Raw genomic sequence first — 20,738 nt, 5'->3', positions numbered from 1 at the left:
GCTGGCTGAAAGTGGGATAGGAGAGGGCTACGGAGTGGGTGACTCATAAACATCGGACCATTACTGCCTCCTCCATTCTCCATCTTCTCTTTGCCTTGAATTTACTGACTAACCAATCTCCTGCCTTGGACTCCCACTTTTCACTGCTCTCCCACACTAACTCTGACTGTTCAACTCCCTGCAGCACTTAACACGCCTCTTGGTGTCTCACTGTTCACATTTCATTATCTTTACTTCATGCGAGTTCGTCTCTCACCTTCGCACAGCTCTCAGCTCACAGTCTCATTCCATTCTGGCTGTCAGGTGCCAACATCTTAGACAAGAGTGAGAACTTACACTCTTAATTCTTCTGTGTGTCTGTGTCTATATACACATATACACATATGCATGTTTAGATATAGGTGGTCTGTCACAGCTGTGCAAATTAGGCCACAGAAGGAGGGTGGAGTACTGTCACTTTGTGTGTGTGTGAGAGAGTGTTTTGCCAGTTAACACCATCAATGTCACGCCCAGTCGCGGAGCTGAACAGCTGCCAGTGTGCTCTTCTTTACAGCGGGATGGAAGGTCCAGATGTTACAGTCCAGTGTCAACCCCGAGCCCCCTCCCCTTCCCATTTCGCCGGACAGAGCTGACACGTTGCTCAGGTTTGTACTTACAGCCTATACTCTGTCTAGACTGCACATCAAGCCAGATCAGGCTAACTAATGGGAAAAACACTTGTTTGCTGCCTCACAAAACAAACAGAGGTAAGCCTGTGAACCTGCAGTGGGCTGTGTCACGTTAAATAAAATGTACATGCATCAGCGGTGGGTTTAATCAGAGAGGTACAGAGAGTATATAGGTCTCAGTATGCTTCAACAAATTAGGCAGTGTGATGTGTCATCCAAGCACATCTACAGACAAATATGGTTATACCAAATCTGGCCTGCAGAGTGATTATATTTGGCCCACGAGATAATATCAAATTTCTATTTGAGCTGGCCCGTCGGAAACGCATGCACCGCTAATAATACAAATCCCAGAATGCTCTGCTAGTGCCTTGGTGCATCAAGACCCGCAACTATCCCCTTCGCTGTTTTCATTCATTAGCAACCTCATGCTACCATTCACCTCGGGCAGATGTAAGACGCCCCTCTCAAAAAATGACCAGACAGTGGAAAACAGGAGCTCTCCAGACAGGTGGGAGACCACCACCACAGAGCCAATGTGGCTGCCACGAAAGAATATAACATAAAGAGAGACTATGAAAAGAAACACCACGACAAGTACAAACACCTAGACATAAAGCAGAAGCACCAGGAGGTAGAGGAGATGAAGAGAAGTGTGGTTTCACGACAGACTGTGTCCACAATGGACACATCACGAGGCCAAGCTGCTGTGAAGGCTAGCTATACTGTGGCAGCAGAGAACGCTAAATCAGCCAGAGCCGTTACTGAGGGAGACTTTGTCAAAAACTGCATGATCAAAGTTTGCAACGTGTTGTGCCCTGATAAAAGGCAAGCGTTTTTAAATGTGAGCTCGAGCAGAAACACCGTTGCTGACCGTACATGTGAGCTTCCCGCCAATCTACAACAGCTGATGGAAAAGATTTGGTTGCATTCATGCTTGCTGTGGATGAGAAGAGTGACACATCTGATACAGTCCAGCTACAGTATTAAGCTTTGCTTGTTCCAGATTCAGTGTTTAGGTAAAACTTAAGTTTGTTCCCATATGAAAAGGTTCATTATTATACCTGGTAAGAAGGGAAAACGTGTTTTTTTTCAATAAATATGAAATCTGGCCCGCGACTTTGTCCCAGTTTTTAATTTTGGCCCACTGTATATTTGAGTTTGACACACCTGCTGCTGGCCATATATGAAGGGCAGCCATTTTCAAATACTTAGGGTGGGGAACTCAAATGCTGTTGTCAAATAATAAATAATGACATACTGCTGCATTTCAGGTTGTAAATTGTATAAATGCAGAGATTCTTACAAATCGTTATCATTTCACCGTTTCCTGATTGATCAGCAACTGAAAAGACACCCGGAGGAACATCGGGCCATGATAACCCCGTAGCTACAATTGGACAACAGCTAATCATAGCATTCAACAACTGCCTAGCTCATATTGCCATTTGATAGTGTTACAATAGAAAAGCCGTGAATTAATCCTGCAATCTCGACACACTTCTTGTACACGTTTATCTAAGTGGCTATCTAATCTATTGAAGCCTGGAAGTAAAATGGCGTGGATGTAATCGAGCTGGAAATGTGACATTATGCAATGAGGCAGGCCACACACCACACTCACTGTTAAAGTGCTCTGAACACACTTTTGTGTTGGATGTAATTTGTATGAACGTTACACAGAAATGTGTTCCAGCGAGCATAATGAGCATCACGTCACATAACGTTAGCTAATCATGAACATTTCTGAGGCTGGCCGTAGAGACAGTAAGACAGCTAACATCATCGCAGTCACATTGCTGGTTTGATTACATCCCGTGCATTTCTCGTCCAGGCTTGAATAAATGTGTCCTGATACTTCACATTGTATCATGTTACACTATCAAACAGTATGTTTGCTGTGCTTGTTAGGAAGCGGTTGAATGCTAATGCTAGCTGTTGTTGAACAGTAGCTAATAGGTTGTCAGTTTTGCCTTGAAATAGGATCCAATGTCCCTCCAGATTTTCACTATTCATTGTCTTTTCAGTTGCTGATCAATCAGGATACATTGAAATGACAGCAATTTGTAGATTGCCAGCATTCATAAGACATTTATTATCCTTTTGATATGACTGAGCTTTCCACCTTGAAAAAAAGGAAAATGACCAATATCAACTCATCATTTCAGACAGTGTCTTCCTGTAGCACTTGGTTTACACACAAAAAGTCAACGTCCAAAGCTTGCCTGTGTGTTACAATTTGTAGTGGGGCTATAATCCTTAAAGTGACTGGTTCACAATCTGTTGTTAATGCAGTCCAAGAATGGGCGTGTTTTCAAATAGGTCTTGACATTCAGAGAGTATCCAAGATGAAATTTTTTCCATTTTGCCTTTTTCATATCTTAGTTGGAACTGGAGCGGTCACGCTCTGAGGACAGTGTACCTCTGCATGTCCAGAGTCCAACATTAACTTTTGGTCTATCTGCCAATGGCTGGTAAAATTCAACCAATCATAAAATTGCATTAGATACGATTGGGAAGTTTTCTTTTAACTGCATTTCCACCATGTTCATCACTTTTCCTTTACACTCTCTTCTACACAGCGAAATTGTCCTTTGTGGTAGCTAGCTAAATAAAGTAAGTGCAACTGACACAACAATGGACAGTGACGATCAAAGAATTGTGATATAAAAATTGAGAGTAATAGGTTGCAAGCTGCCACCAGTGTGCAGAGTTGAGGCAAAGTTGTTGTGATCAATCAGTTTATGTGTTAAAGTGATGAGATTTGTAGCGACGTGGGCCTATTTCAGCAACCCGCCAATGGTGGCAGACAGTTATCAGTTATTTTATTCACCAACCTAGATTTTTACTCACATTGGCGAAAGGCAAGTGCCACCAATATTATATATTATAGACTGTCTTGTCCTTTCGTCACTTTGTGTCTCTGTCGTTTAAGCACCGAAGTGCAGCAACATTCACAACATTAAAGGTATTTATTGTTTAATATTTCACACACAGACAATGCACGGTCATATCTATGGCTTGGGACCATTGATGACTGTTGCCCTTGAACACATTTTAGGAAAGACTAGACTCTTGACCAATTTGACCACCATTTAACTGCTATGGTCCATGTCACACCCTTTCCATCACATCAGAATTGGCACAAGAGATGTAGAGACCTGAGGTGGACATGTGGTTTTGTTCTCCACTGACATCCTAACACTGATAGGCAGCAAATGGCATGATGCTGCAGTGAGCAGAAACACTGATATGGAGGGTCAAAAACCTCACATTTCATTAGGGAACGGCCATTCAATCCTAAATCCCAACCCAGCGCCAAAATGCCTGCTGATAATCTAATGAAAGACATTGATATGATATAATGAAATCCACAAGGCAGCACTTATCCTCTAATTCAACATAGCCTATATGCATTTAACATTTTTAAACTGACCAAGCTATTGTGCTCAATATGTCCTAGTCTTTCCATAAAGTCTGAAGGGACAGGAATAAAAGCAAGCTACCCTGTATAACTGATTTCAAATCCTGTTTAATTTTGCTTGGGTCCTTTTATCCTAAAATCCATTGACAGCTTGACCTACTTCCAAATAATCTCAGGTACACGCTAAGGCACAAAGAGCTGCAATGTTATATCTCCAACCACTGATGAACGCATCACAACCACTGTTCTGACAGGAAGTCGGCAAAATTCTGGGTTAGTGCAATGGATAGTTTTGCTCCTGGCAAACTATCATGGCAGATATGAACCAGGGTCCCTGCAAGCTAAGTGGGGTGCATTTTAACTAATCAATTATGCATGTAGTGGAATTATTGATGGTGAAAATGTAGTGGCTTACCTGCCAACACTAGAGATGAGTGCATTGAGGGTTAACCAAGCTGTAAAGACCAGGGTGTGTATAGTGGATTTTCTTTGAACATGTCTTGACCAAATACTGTGAACATTTGAGGATAATTTAGGATGGCGTTTGCGATTAGGAAGGAGCCACAAAGTAAGTAATGCTATTTGATGAAGAAAGAAGAGTACATGTGTATGAAACCAATGAATTAAGATCCAGTCTGTGAAAATATATATAAACAACATGTAAAAGTCAAATAAATTGAAGACTGAATCTGTGCTTGACAGATGGAATGAAGCGCTAATTCTCAATTTTAGATTAAAACCATGACTTTCCACTCAGGATGGGTGTCCAATTCTGTCCTCTCAAACTAGTTTAAATTGTGCAATTTCAGAGTCAAGATGAGATGATGCCATAAAACCTGCAATTAATTCAGTTTGGCCACATGGGGGAAGGGAAGCGAGCCAAAAACACAACCCAAAACAAGCATTCATTTTAAGTCACATTTCTGTTCAACTGACACATCTAAGTTTAATATTAACTCTCCTTTTCATTTGGTTTTGAAATATCAGGCTTTTATCTGCTCAATGCTCCACCATGTTTACCAGCTCGTCACTTTGTCGGACAATGAAGGGGCTAAAGAAGTTAAAGAGCTGAACAGAACTGCAAAATTTGTTTTGCTTTATGCGCAAGATAAATAATCAGTGTAAAAACGAGAGACAAATTTGCATCTTATAGATTTGAACCTAAAATAAATCATTACCAAAACATAAGGCCTTGAGCCCATCAGTGCTGGACTTAAAGTACAGAAACATTTGTTACTGGGACAACAATCACAGTTGGGTGGCTATTACAACATAGGAAAACAAATACATATTTTAAAAAATGGGCGATCACAGTCATTTTAAGGACTCATATTTGTTTTTTGGCAAAACAACAAAGCAAGCTAAGACTAAGACCATGCACAGCAAACGCCGGGTGTGATCTCACTTATTGTCAGGTAATGTCAATCACCTGCCTGCTTGTCACAGGCGGACTTCATGTCACTGTAAAGCTGAGTAAGATAGAGGTCTGACCTGAGAGAGCCACTCCTCATCCTCCTGGCCACTGTGGTCCGACGCCAGGCTGTCTGAAGACTCATGACGCGTGATTGGGCCTGGGCTTCCTGGGGGCATTGCTGAGAGAACGCACACATGCATGCACACGCAGACACACGCACACGCACACGAAAATGATTTTATGATGTTGCACCCAATGATGACATTTTCTGTTTTGATGCTGGTAATATTTGGTGCCAATGTCCGATGTCACCATAACTATAAAGCTAGAAAATGTCTCTTCAATTGTTCAGTTTCCTCCATAATAATATTCTTGAAACGTGATAACGTGACACTGATGCAGCTGTCTGAGAGGGATATCAGTACTCAGAGCTGACTGAGTAGCTAGTAGTAGTAGCAGGGCAGTCAATTACATACTGGCATTAACTATTAACAAAAACCAGCCTGTGAAGGAAAATGACAACTGACAGTCAGTTTATTAAAGTGTTAGCGTCATTAGGGTTTGACTGATATGGTCCTTGAAAGCCATAGGCAACACATGGAGTGTTGAAGATCAAAAGCAGGTGAGTAAAAGAGGAAAATACCATGTTTTTGTTTGTTTCATAGGGGCATGCAGGTGTATACCTGTGTGTGGAAAAGCAAGTGTACAGTAAAATATGAACGAGAGGGAGGGAAACAGTGTATCTGTGTGTGTCTGTGTTATAAAGACAGAGTGACAGAGAGACCCAGAAGTAGATGGGGAACTTGCAGGCTTGGATAAGCAGGCAGCCAGAGTGAGGCCTAATGTGTAGAATAAGTCCTTTCTCTGCCTCCCACCTCATGGACGGGGTTTGTTTAACACAAGAATGGCTAATAAACTTGTCAAGTCCACATCTGGAGCACAGGAGGCACTCCTGTCTTTATCCACACACACTCACACACTCAGACACGTGTCAGGTGTTCATACATCCCTGATGGAGGTAGTTTGGTGTTTGACACCTCTGTAACGAATGTCACATCATTCCCCCCCCCCCCCCCCCCCCCCCAACCAACCACCCACACACACACACACACACACACACACACACACACATTTCCCTTATGAAGTATGAGGTTTACACAGTTCTTACACCTGCTTCTGAAGCAGTGCTGACTGTGTGTACAACTGTGTTTGAAAAAAAAAAAAAAAGGAAAGGGGAATGTTTGTAAGGACTGGGTAGCTGGAGTGAGCGATGACCATGGCCAAACAGTCTGAGAACAAAGCACCACCTGGAGAAATGTACTCAGCATCAACAGAAAACCATCACGGAGTACTGGATAAAGTGTAAAAAAAAAAAAAACGATGCTGTGTATTCACAACACAAAAGGTTTTCATTTACTTTAGTGAAAGAGATGCATGACGTTAATACCAACTGCCCCCAAAAAACATCTAAGAGTCTGACACAGGACAGAGATGAGGATATAAAAATTAATACAAAGAAGAAATGGGAAAGAAAGTGAGAGAGAAGTAACAGTCCTAATTCTGTGAAGCAAAGTTATTTAAAAATATATATTTTATCAGGATGACTTCATATTATTAAAAATACTCCAGTCTGCTCAGTGACTGGACAGTGAAGTATAATGTCCATCTCAGCATCCTCTATCATATGGCTGGAAAAAGACTGATGTTACACAATGCTTTTATTTGTACTAGTTGAAATTATTTTCATGGATTAGAATAGTAAAATAATTTTTCTCATCAAGCCTTTCACATTAAAAACAAAAATGTTCTAACTAACAATTATTCATATTATCAGTTAATCCGTAAACTATTTTTTGAAATTAAATCTCAAAATGAAATAAGGTGGTAGAACAACAAAGAACAAAGAAACAAAGTGCAGCAAACAAAAAGCAAATCATTATTTGCCAGAGCCAAGAGTGATAACTTCGAATTGTTTGTTTAGTCTGACCACGAGTCCAAACCCCAGAGATATTACATGTACAGTTACATAGAGTGGAGAAAGTGGGACCAAATCATGCAAAGTGAGGCTCTTTAAAGAAGAAGAAGAAGAAGGACACAACTGAAACTAGCACGCACAAATAAAACCAAAACTCTGCATGGCAAGATACCATCAGTAGTAAGCAGTGTGTGTGTGTGTGTGTGTGTGTGTGTGTGTGTGTGTGTGTGTGTAGTTAATGTATGGAAGGAAAGTGAGCAGGGCTACAGTCAGAGAAAGCCAGGCAGAGAAGGGATCTCATGTTGTTATAAAATGGAAGAGAGAAGAACAAAGCCTGTGCTGTTTTACTTATTAAACAAAATCACGACTCCCCTATTTTTCCTTCCACTGCTCCCCCCACACTGCCACCTCTCTCTCTCTCTCTCTCTCTCTCTCTCTTCCCCTCTCTCTCTCCCTCCTTGCTCCCTGACCCTTGGGGCCAATAGCTGTTCCCTAATTAATTATTGATGTTCTGAAGCAGTTGGTGGACTGGCTGGATCAGGTTTCCAGTGGGGGGGCTTTCAATGGCCAGTCACAGGCAGGCTCCGGTGTGGGGAGCTAGTGGTCATCCCCATGGGTCAAGCGAAGAAACAACTCTCCCTGTGTGTGTGTGTGTGTGTGTGTGTGTGTGTGTGTGTGTGTGTGTGTGTGTGTGTGTGTGTGTGTGTGCATGTCAGGAGCCAGACTGACCAAGGCAGTTACAGTCATATCTACCCATCTTAGTGTCGGACCAGCCAGCCGCTCGGCCCTCTGCTTTTACAACACTCATTACTGGCTCTTAAGAGTCAGAGCGTCAATACAATTTCACAGGCAGCTTATTTTTTAAGTGCAAACTTATTGCACTGCACTCAAGAAAGGAGCCTGAATCTATAGCTACAGGCACAGTAGAAATTTTGGTTTGCTGTTATTGAACGATATGGAGAAAGAGAGACTAAGCAAGTAGAATGGTATGGGAAAGGCTGTGCATCAGTTCAAAAGTAATGATCTAAATTAGACAAATGAGTAAAATACAGGACAGAAATTGAGAGATTTTGACAAATTGCACTGAATGTTACGATCAAATGCCGGAAGGCTTTGTGGCTCCAGTTATGCATTATTGGATAACTTCTGAAGGAACTTAGGACTACCATGACCCAGAAGAAAATGGTGACTCTGAGCCTTTTGCAGGCCAAACATATCATCACTACCGTACAGAAATATAGTGAAGCCATTCAGATCAAAAACTGCATTGCATTAAAAACTGCAAGGGGCTGTGTTAATATGGATTCCTTCAGGTACAGGTGAAAAGGCAAAACATGGAAGGCAAGTTTGAGTGATAGATCCATGCATTTGAAGGCTTATCCAATGGCAAAACACTGCGCAACAATTTTTAGTATTGTGAGACGGATTTTTACAACTCTGGAAAGTTATTATCTGTCTCATTGTGATGACTGCTTGGAGATACAGTGTTATAATTTCTATAACACTTCCAGAAACGGATGCTTGCATGTGCATTAATGGGTGACCTTTGCCTTTTAATTCTGTTGTTTCTCCTTGTGGGCAGCACTGTGTTACAATGCAGCAATCAAGCAGGATTTCTTTATGGTAATATAAAAATCTGTATTTCTCAGGTAATTACTCTGTTGGATTAGCCAAAAATTTTCTTATTTTATTCAAAAATCCAAATGTTGATATACTTTCAATCAGTAGAGCCACGACTCACATAATATTTGCTAATGACGGTTGCTATCAAAGATAGGCTAAAAGGACAATTGATAGCATACTCATAATAACTGCCTTGTTAAAGAATAGGATGAATGTGTTTCTTTCATAACCACCCTGATGATTATGTTCTTGCACACCCATACAAACAGAAAAATCATCTTCCCCACACCGCAGAGGAACAGAGTTGTCTGTGTCACAGTCTTTATTGACTGTGGAGAGAGTGGTGTTTTGCTGTGCTGAAGGCTAGTAGCCAATGGCCTGTTAGCCAGAGCAGTGAAGCAGGGAGTCAGAACAAGAACAAAGGCTGCCTAGGTATTGATGTAGCCCGACCTCCCAGGGCCTTGGGCCAGGGGCCGGACAGGCCGATCTCCAGGGATAGATAAGGGGCTAACAATCTGATAGATCTGGAGAGCCGTCTTGTCTGGGTTGTGCGCTCTGTTCACCTTTATCTCTTTGATTTGTATTTTTAAAAAATTCATTTAGTTCATCTTTTATTTTTCCTCTCTCTACTTTGACCTGCCGCACACTTGGTTGCCAGACATTTCACTTGCTAGGCTCCCTTCTCGACTGCTCCACCTGTCTCTCTTCTCACTTTCCTCTCTTCTCGCTTTCCTCTTTTGAGTAGTACTCTGGCAGATAGGTGCTGGCATACTGACAGACTGGGATAGCTTAGTCATTATATATCATTCAAGGAGTATTTGACTGACAGTTCCTTCATTCAGCCAGTGCTACACTTACCCCATCCTTTCTCTGCCTCTCTTTGATTACTGACCCAGTCATGGCGCCATGGTTTCTCTTTACCAAACGCCTGATGCTCCAAAGCCTTCACTCTGGCCCCTCTCTCAGAGCAATTAGATCTATTGACGAGGCAACTGTGGCTGGCCTGTCATGGGCTTCAAAGTCCCAAGAGAGCAGCTGAGCCAGCCAGTCAGTCAGTCTCCACAATTAGCACATTATATGACAGGTAGGGAGGGGAGGGCAGCGGCCAAAAAGCATAGCCTCTGTTGCTGCTATCATCGCCAGGCTCAAAGGAGCCAGCCAGATATCCAGGTGGTAAATTATTCACTGGTTTGTTTGCTTCAGAGCAACTTTGCGGCAAGGGGAAGAGGTGTTGGGAAACATACTGTGGACCGCTAGATAAATATCACGCCAGGAAAAAAATCCTTTGTGGAAAAAATTCACTCTGAAAAAAAAAAGTCTGAATGCAGCTGATGAGGGTGTGAAAACGTCCCATTCATTAAAATACACACTCTGTTATGATATGGATTAGAGTAGTTATTCTGTTCGTACCTAGATCAAATAATTTGGTCAAAAGAAAAGAGTCTATTCACACACACTTGCAGAGAGACAAATGTGTACTACAGACAGGGATCCTGAGAGAGGATTCCCCAAACAATAAAAACTGGCTTGAGACTGTTTTTATTAAGCCAGATCGTACTACTGCATCTCCTCTATTTGTGAGCATACTGTGTAATGTGTGTCTCTTTCTTCCTTATCTCTCCAAGGCAGTGCTGCACGATGCCGTCCTCTGCAAGGCTGAGTGCTGCCAGTAGCTGCTACAGATGGACAGGTGGAGATAGTGACCATGAAGTGGCGCCACCGCTGCCTTTTATCATCCGGTCCTGGAGGCTCCGGTCTGGCCCTGACCCCGGCCCTTCCTCTCCTCTTCCTATTCCTTTCCCTGCATACTGCATTTTTAATCAGCCTGGGTCATCCAATATAGAGCCACGAGACCGGAGAGCATGGCCTGTCAATCAAGTGCTGCCACCTCTTCGCCTTGCACCACCTTTCTACAGACATAGTCATACTTGGTTAGACAATTAGCTGAAGGGGATATTTCTATAGATTTCTTACCCTCACTGTTTCACTCTTTCAGCACTTCTGTCTCTCATCTAACAGTAAAAACTTGCTTGTCTTACTTCCTGTCTTGCTATCTGTGATGGTTGCATCCACAATGTAAATTAGACCAAGATAGCACAATTTGTTCTGCCAGTAAGAACACTATGTCTTTTCAGTTTCCTCTGCAGCAGGCATGATCTTTATGCTCAGCAAGAGGCAGCTGGACAAGGGGCTGTGCTGTAATTCATCCTAAGGTCAAATCGACTCTTTCTCCTGGATCACTTCTCTGTTGCGCTGCCAAGCCCTGGAGGAAACGGCCGAGGAGAGGGCTGGCAAGTGGACGCATGCTGAGAAACAGGATGTTCAGAGTCTGTGCTCGGGTGCAAAGCGCAGAAATGGAAGGTGGCACTCCAAGAGCAACTCTGTCGGTGTTGGTGGTGTGTAGGATGCTGACCCGGAGGGAAATGGCAGGAGCACAAGAAGTGGGTAGAGGGCTGAACAATTATGTTTATAACGTCTTGACCTCGCATCAGTTCACACTCGGTTGGTTTGGGGAATAAAGAGACGGCTGTGTTATCTGGCTATTGTTAATTGGATGTAAATGTTAATGCAATGAATCTCTCTCAATATGTAGCCAGTTCCATTGCCTATGCTGGCAGTGAGAATGGTGGAAAAAGCTGACGCCCATGCCCGTCACCCCAACGTGTCCTCATCGCTCTGACACTAGGAGAGACCATTAGCACTAATTTGAGAAAATATCCTACCAGTTAGACCTGGAGCACTGCAGAAGTCAACAGAGACGAGTAGAGAGATTAGGGTAAACACAGCCACCACTTGCCCTGGAGCAGGAGCAAGAGCTAATTACAGATTTTGTGTGTTTATAATTATGGAGTGAGCTCAAGATGCCAGCCTATTCCAGGGGGTGGATTGATTTCGTGTGTGGCCATCCGTATGCACTCGTATGAATGCATGCGAATTGGCCTTTCAGAGGGCAACCTAAAGTGCTCACTGCTCTGTACTACTTACTAGTTATTGAATTAGAGAGAGTTTAGGGTGTCAGCTAATTGGTCTGCGTCCGGCATCTCATAGCATTGTGCTAACATGTATTGAAGCAGGCACGTAGCGTGGCCGGCAAAGGATAGATTCAAGGTGCAGAGTCAACACAAGAAAGAAGGCTACTTCTGACAGGGCTCAGAGGATATAAAATGGTAGAGATTGTGGAAGTATCTTTCTCTGAAGTCTTTCAGAAAGGAAATGTTATGGCTGCTGACTGGAAAGGCCTCTCCTCAGCATGTGGCACTAATAAGAGGCTGAGGACTGGCTTTCAACACAGTCAACATGGAAAATCAGGAGGGATAGGGGGTTACCCCCCTTGACTAATAATGCACATAGTACATACAGAAAAGTAACATGGTTGTGATAGCCTGTGCAACAGAACATAGAGAGACCTCTTTTTTATGATGCATTTATGCATGTAATAAACATAGTACATGCAGACCAGGCTGCACACCAATAGTATCAATGCAATCATATTTAAAGGTCCAAAGTGTAAGAATTGACCACCTGTGCCCCAAATAAATAAGCGGCAGCATATGACCTGCAGTTAGTGGCCCTATTAGGCGACTGGAGTCTTCCCTGACCACGAGCTTCGAGCACTGGGGGATTGTTGGTGTTGATACAGTGGGCAATGGAATCAGGCTTGGTAGCCAAACGATACTGGTGATTTACAGCGGTTCCAACCAGACTCTGACTCCAGAGATGATGAAAATGCAGCAGACCCACACAGGACAGGGGTGAAGTTGGGAGAGCAGCAAGAGGAAGGTCAGTCATCACCAGCGTGGAAAAGCAGCGTATAGAGCCAGAATATTTTCACATCTATCTCAAAGAGCCAAGCCAGAGGTGCTGATTGTTGTAACAGTGGAGAGACAAGACCGTTTTGGTGAGTTTTAATTTGTTTCTGTCGAGTCTGATTGAAGTGTGCTTTATGATGACTTAACCTGGCAATTAAGCTTGTTTTAGTTGGGTAAAAGAAAGATACTTAAATAATATCCTTCCTCCCTTTGGTTTATTTTATCGGACTGAAAAGGCTCAGAGCATCTATGAAATGAACTTGCACACAACTCCCAGCTGAAACTACCGTGGCCTATACTATCAGACGATCACCTCTTGAGGTACAAAGTGGTACTACGAGACAGGACAGTAGCCGCAGCTAGCTGGTTAGCATGCTAACTTCAGCAGATATCTCTGCAACACCATACTGTATTATATCATATAATGTTAGTTTGTTTTTTGAATGTTATAAACTACTCATTGTATCTTTAAACTTTCTTTTGTAGCAAATCAATATCTTTTTGCACATAATAATACTACTAGTTTAGTCAACCATGGCGTATTAGGAGGGCGGTAAAAAAAAAGTAAACAACTCATAATAGAGTGTGTTTGGGGTTAATATTAATAAAGAAGGTTCAAATTCCTTCTTTATCAGGATCCCAAGGAGCTGGAACCTGACACACATGTTCATTTCAATTTGAACGGCCTAGAGCAAATCTGCCCTGATTTACATTTTTCCATTGACTTAATGTGTATTTATGTTTCTCTGAAATGTTACCTTGCATTCTATTTGAACACAACCTGATACTATGAATACATTTGTTTGTGTAAACCAATGATTGCAAAAGAAAGGATTTGTTTGGCACTCACCAGCCAGGAGATACTGATAGTACTGCACCAGGTCTGAGGCCAACACCAAGGGGTGGTTGGAGTTGAAGGGTGGTTGCAGCTCATTCCACTGTGGAGTCCTACTCCAAAAGACAAATCAACTATAAGATTGATAACATTGGAGGCACCTTTTCTAAGACAGCATGAGCAACACAGTGTTACCTGGCAAGAGTCCAGCAGGCCCTTGGACAGGTGCTGAGCTCCAAAGGTGTGTCATCGCTAATCTTTTGAGCAGTGCTAATTGGTCGAGGCTCCAGGACATGCTCCACCAGATTACCATAGCAACTGATGATATACAGCGAGTCGACAACCGACTGCCTGGACTGGTCTGTGAAGAGGATGTGAAAGAAGACTGATAACAACTGGCCTTTAGCTGCTACTTAAAGTGATTATTCTTATGTTATGTTCTTCCAAATAAGGGAGAAACTGCAGGTAGTTAAACATTGTCAAGATTTTGCACCCGTTACCCATTTGATTTTTACTTTTGGAGAGATGTGTTTGCAGGATACTGACTCCAGAAAAATGCAAAAAGCACACCTGTTGCCATGGTCTAACCTTTCTCTCTTTTCATGTTGGGGTTGGTGATGAACCAGGAGCGAGATGAGGCAAAGATGGCAGCCACACAGAACTCTCCTCCACTGGACTTGCTCGGGGAGATCTGAGGGGGTGGTTTGGCTTTGCTTCAGGAGGGAAAAGAGTACAATGATGAGACAAAGTAAAATCTCTGCTGCCATGTTTAGGGCCTCAAAGGTGCTCTGTGTTGTGACTGAACACTTAAACGTGTCATATTATTACTTGTGATTCACTGGTTTAAGTACTGCAACCAAATTAGCCAAAATGGAGAAGAAAATTGCTAATTCCAAGCTTATATCAAATTATCAGTTTGAATGTAAGACCATATTTCCCTTGAACCATGTTGCTAAGGAGCAGCACACTCCCTGCCTTTCTCCTTCAAAGCTGACTATGTGGTACAAAATGTGAACTACAACAGTGCACTTATCAATGGTCAGTAATTACATTGATGTTCCTAAACTTATCTGCTGATTTATCCAAGTTAAACTGAAATATGTAGCACCTTTGGGACCAAATTTGTTTGTTCCGTGAAAGACGACAACCAGAATCTGATCTAGAATAAGTGATGATTTTCAACAGTATAACAGCTTGGAGGCAAGTATATGAAAATTTCACAGCAACATCTGTCAACAATAAATACAAACTTTATGAAAGTGCTTTGCATGCAAGGGGCTAAGCAGGGGTAATTTCAAATGTCTGCAAATAAAACATCCACCTTGGGAGCAGAAAATAAGGAAATTAATTTTGCTAAGACACAAATGTCAATGCATGAAATATTCAGAAAAGAAAGTTTAGTCCAAAATTAAAAACATGTGTCTTACAAAACGTCCACCTGCTTGATCATCACCTATACACAATTCAGCCACAATTCCTGATCTTCATATCTGAAACGGAAGGTAGGTATGAAACAGTAGAAGACGACAATTGAGTGCACTCCTGCCTTAGGCTACATTCAGACCAATTTTGACAATGTGGCAAAATGCCCACGTTTCCTCACTCAATTCAAAGAAACCAGTGTGCAGTGGGTATGCCACCACAGGAGCTTCCTGCAAAAACCGTAAGGCAGTGTTGTAGGCAAGTTGGTCCTGGCTTTACTTTAGGTGCAGCGTATTTCAATATAGTGAGGAGATCCGCTGCACTCATCAGCCAAATTGTATGTACAAAAGCACTATCCAGGTGGACTGTAGCATGCACTTTGCAGCACTGTGTTAAATGATGTTTACCTGAAGGACATTAACATGTAAGAGACACTATAATGTCGGTGTTGTATGTTCCAGAGTTGTACTATCTGGGCATAAATAAGCATAACCCCCAGTGGTTTGTTAATGTAAAATGCACTTTCTAACTGGACTTCCTGGTTTGTATTTAGTCTTCCAGCTGCTACCCGCACTAACGCGGCTTGGTTCTGTTTTGTCACAGTGTGACAGCCAAACTAGTCACAAAGTTCCCAGCCTTATTCGCAGACCGCTGGTTGACCATCACTGATGACTAGTGAACAATGTGATGGGATTGGTTATGGGCAGCATATTTCAGTCACATTTAGAGAGTTTTCCTGATGTACAGAAGGTATAACTTCTTGTTTTGAGACACTTACAAGCCATATATGTCTGCTTCTTCAAATAGTTGGGACCAATAATCATTTCAGTCACAATGGATGCACATGATCTACAATATTAATTATTGCATGGAATGTGTACCTCACAACAGCATTAGCATCCACACTGCCCTCCATAGCTGCCTCACTTTGAGTCAGCCACAGCAGATAATTTACTGGGAGTTATTGGATTATTCAGCATGTCAGGACTGTTTGAAAGGAAGCGGACACCAAAAAGGTTTTCAGCTGCAATAGGGTTCCCCATATGGCAATGATCAGAGAACAGTAGCGAGGTCTGGTATTATTGTCCGGCCTTATAACCAACCTGGACAGTAAAACATGGTCACAGCAGATCAGGCATGAGGTGAGCTAAAGGCTTGGAGACTCACGGTGGTGTCACACACTCTCAGAGGGTACTTAACCCTGACCTTTGGAAACCACAATGGTGTGGAAGCAACACACTCGCTTCTGTCTCCACTCACTTGTTGGAATAAAGCAAAGAGAATCAAAAAAGCTGATGCAGAACTGCACTTTTTCCATTTTGTATTGCCAATTGAAAAAAAATATTGCAATGCAACTTATCCTCTGCTCAAGAAAGTGTGCTAGTGCAGAACACTTGCACAGGTGTTTTATATTTTAGGTTGTATGTGGAACAAATAAAAGTAGAAATGGATAGCTAGCATGAGCAGAACAGCCCCAACGGCTACTAAAAAAGAGCTTCAAGAATAGAATAAGGTTCACATACAAAACTTTACTAACAGAGAAATATAATTCTGTCACTGACGCAAAGCACATCGTACCAGGCCTATCAACAAACCAAGCAGCTCCAGCTTTAAGCAATGAAAGCAAACGTTTCTACAGTTGTGGGACTTACACCCCCTGCAGGCAATGAGTGTTCCTACAGAAGTTTTTTTTTTTTTTCTACAGCTGTGTGGCAGGTTGGGATAGATTTCAGTCTGTCTTTGTTCCTTAATATTTCAAATAGAGAAATGGGTGTCATTGAAATAATTTACCTGTGTGTTGTTTTGCACACAATTCTAAGCTGTTGAAACACAAATAAGGCTTGGACTCAAGCTTAACATTAAGCTTGGTCCATAAATTTGGCCATGGAAGTTTATTTTTGACATTGGAATTGGTGTGTCAACTAAATAATCTCAATTTAAGGTCCACTGATTATCGTTTAAGAGAGTAAAACAGATGTAAATATATAAAATAAATAAAATTAAAAAAAATTAAAAATAAAAGCTACAATGTGGAACTTGTTTTGTGTTCTATTGTATTTCTATGAAAATTTAATGAGAATAAATTTTAATTTGATTATATAATGTTTTCTTCATTTTACTTTTTTGATTTTATATAAGTCTATACAGAAATCTCAAACATCAAAGAAAACGGTCATAAAAAACCTAACTGCAGCTTTAACTCTCACTGCCCGCAGGTGGTGCATGTGTCGCAGCAACAACAGCGTTCTTTGTCTGTGGATGGCAGCGTTGACAGGTTTACATCTGCAGGTCTAAACTGCTGCGGCTACTACTTTCTTATTCTATAGGAGGCGCAGGTTGGCAGGTATAGATCCGACAATGACCGAACAACCCCTTCTGCAGCCTGCTGACGTTGGCTGCCACTAAACAAAAAATCCAGACCTCACTGATACATCTGACTCACAGGAAGCTGACATTAAAACTACAAAAACTAAATAAACTGTGTAGTATGTAATATGTATTTAAGACTGAAGTTCAACAGTAATGCATGTAGGGGCAGACGGCGTGTCCAGTAGTTCAACTAACTTTTACTCTACTAGGTGCTGAAAGACCTGTTGCTGGTAAAACTCTCTTTCTGTTCCCTCCCTTCAGACTGTCAGCACCTCATAAATTACTCGCTGGATGCAAGGAGATGTTGATGTCTTTGTTTGGCCAACACTGTGCGAAAGAGAGATCAGAAAAAAAGGAAGTGATGAAGTTAGTCATAAGAGAGGCCTCTATACAATTTTGTAGATTGTATTTATTAGTGCTGGGTCAAGGGGAGAAGGCTGAACAACCAAATATCCACAGTAAGCCTCGTCTGCAAACGGCAGATGGAGGGGGAGATAAAGTCACACTCAGGATATTGCGTTGGCTAACTCAAGGGTGCCCTTGTCTTCTCCTCTAAGATCTTCCTCGGGCCTTTTTGTTTGTCAGTGCACCCAGAAGATAAAGCATTTAACAAACAGGTCCAGTTAGCTATCCGCTAGCTATGAGGGGGTGTTTCCGTGGCTGCAGTTTTTTTCCAAAGCATGTCCCCTTATATCTGCTTTTCAATCTCAACAATCCTGGAGCAGAGTAAGGCAAATTAAAAGGAAAATACAACGGGGCAGAAATTAAAATAGACAAAACACAAGTAAGATATGTGTAGACTTTAAACTTTCAAGAACCCTATTGTGATCCATTAAAGTGAAAATGGCTATAAGCATGTTAAAAAGTAAGGGGATAGGGGAAACGAGGGATCTATTAGTCACAAGACACCATATAACTTCTGTTCATCGCTGAAGAGAAAGAACAGTATTCCCAACTTTGACTGTGTGGGAGTTCTGCAAAGTCAAAGTTCTTCTTTGGTTAGGTGTTTAATTGCCGAAAACCCTGGTGTTCCATCTCTCCCATTGCTGGAAAATATGTTAAACCCTCAAAGGCTGTGGTTCACTGGTTTCAATAGCCCAGGAAACACAAATCCTATTTCAGTGCAAGCCGATGTTGGTTTTTTAAGGGTAAGAGCCCGGGGCGGACGAATATACCACACGACAACTTACACTGCGTATTAGAAGATACTCTGACCTCCTCATAGTCTTCATATTGATTTTGGACAAAAATGGAAGTTGAATAATAAATCAAGGAAAAACATTACTTGAACGTGACGTTTTCTTGACGAGAGAAGAACAAATCAGCAGGACAGGACTTTTAAGAGGCGCAGTAGAGATTAGCATTTGGAGTCATTAGGGAACAACTGACCAAGTTACAACCACACACACTGACCTCACACACACGCACACACACACACAAAAACCCGTACACACACACACACACATTTATACTGTACATATACTACAACAAAGTACCTACACATACTGTATGTAATCACACACACCAATGCATATACTCGCAAGTCTGTGACAGCAAGCTATAATACTGGCTCCCCACTGTGGTCTCATGGCTGATGAGCTGGGTTTGGGCCTCTCTGAAGAGGCCTCAGCTAGCGTCGAGTCTGCCAGCAGGACCAAAGATCACAGCTCGGTTTTCGTCTCTTCAGGGTACAGTGACCACTAAAGTTTATTCATCTGTGTTTTAAATCATCCTTTTCCTCTTGATCTCACTTGAAGTGGCTTAAAAGTGTTGAGGTTTCTGCCCTTACGACAGAGAGGCACAGCTCCAGCAGACACGGGCCTAATTCTGCTCTCCATATGGAGGACAACGAGCTTTTGGAGTGGACCGCTGGTGGCGGAGTGGGTTGGCAAATGACAACAAGTTACGAAAAATGTAACCCGATATCAATCAATTATGAAACATAAATATACCAAAAGAGAATTGGGAGCCGGGGGGAGGGGATGTCACCAAACAAACGGCAAATCTCTTTTTTTTTCTCCCTCCACAAGATTTCCTTTTGTACGATTGCCCTTTAGTAGGGAGTGGAATCCATTTTCTTTGCAACTTTAATTCACTGAAGACTACTCACATGCCATTTCCACTTTTAATTTAACAAATGAGGACTCTTGACTGAGCTAATAGCTTTTCCTCAAGGGCATAATTCAATCTGCGACATCAACCATCAAAGTCCCTTTGCATTACTATGTCCAGGGCTAACGTGAGGCGCCTCCGAGGGGGGATGGAAGTCCAGGGGCAGCTTTCATTTATTTCCAGGGCCCTCGCAGTAAACAAATATGATAGAGCTCACTTGAGCTGCCAATCCAGTGACAAAGAGCTGCACTGCTGTCGTCTGGCTGCCGATTCTGGGCCATATTGTTAATTTAAATCAGAAAAGGATCCGGTATTAGGATTGCGACCAGGAAGGGAAAGGAAGACAGAGGGACTGGGAGAGAGAGGGCAGTCATGTGGAGGACACATCCTTCAACATCACATTTATTATTTTACAACAGCCCTTGGAAAAGAGGCAGCCTTGGGGCTGTTTCAAACACACAAAGCACTAATGACAACCACTGGGGAAAGTCAGTGAACACTGGAGAATGGGCATCGAAAGCTCAAGCAAAAACTAGGACTTTTTTTTATTCATTTATTTTTTACCTGTTCCTGTTTCCTATAATCCGCCTTGTGTGCCATACAAGGCATGCAAGTTTGTCAATTAGTCTTTGGAGTCGGATCATACATTAAATATATTGCTGTAAGTTCATGTATTGGGTGAGAAAAATGTCTCACAACACAAAATCAATCGTTTAAAATCCATATTTTAAACATGAAATGGAAATTTGAGAAGGCATGTTACAGGTCATGGTATGCTAAAGCAGGAAACAAAAGGGGGCTCTGTTTCTAAAGTCTGTACCTAAACTCTGGGCATTACTGAGCTTTTAGAGGCCATGCTAAACACTGCAGCAGAAATTGGCAAATGGACTGTCATAGCTCACATCTCGAGACATACACTATTAGAGAAACAATATAGGTTTAACTAGCTCCACTTTGAGCGGAAGGCAGTTATTGTGAGGGTCAAGATTCCGATGCTAATGATGTGTACCTTTGAAAAGTATACGCTCTGAAATCACTAAGGGCCTAGATTAAGCGGGAGGTGGATGAAGACAGAAAGAAAAAAGC

At 42.1% G+C, this 20,738-nt stretch overlaps 1 protein-coding gene across 1 annotated transcript in view; it reads right to left on the bottom strand.

Annotated features, from left to right (window-relative positions):
* bcas3 (BCAS3 microtubule associated cell migration factor) overlaps positions 1-20,738 on the bottom strand; it is a 320,907-nt gene that overhangs the window by 200,510 nt on the left and 99,659 nt on the right. Inside the window, exons 17-20 of the mRNA XM_041941180.1 lie at positions 14,337-14,461; positions 13,944-14,109; positions 13,764-13,861; positions 5,584-5,684 (exon numbers count right to left, since the gene is read on the bottom strand). Coding sequence (XP_041797114.1) covers positions 5,584-5,684; positions 13,764-13,861; positions 13,944-14,109; positions 14,337-14,461 — 490 coding nt within the window. The remainder of the gene's footprint in view (positions 1-5,583; positions 5,685-13,763; positions 13,862-13,943; positions 14,110-14,336; positions 14,462-20,738) is intronic.

The sequence above is a fragment of the Chelmon rostratus genome, chromosome 7 (assembly GCF_017976325.1).
Source record: "Chelmon rostratus isolate fCheRos1 chromosome 7, fCheRos1.pri, whole genome shotgun sequence".
NCBI lineage: Eukaryota > Metazoa > Chordata > Actinopteri > Chaetodontiformes > Chaetodontidae > Chelmon > Chelmon rostratus.
The sequence above is the reverse complement of the archived record's forward strand: the minus strand, read 5'-3'. Positions and strand labels throughout refer to the sequence as shown.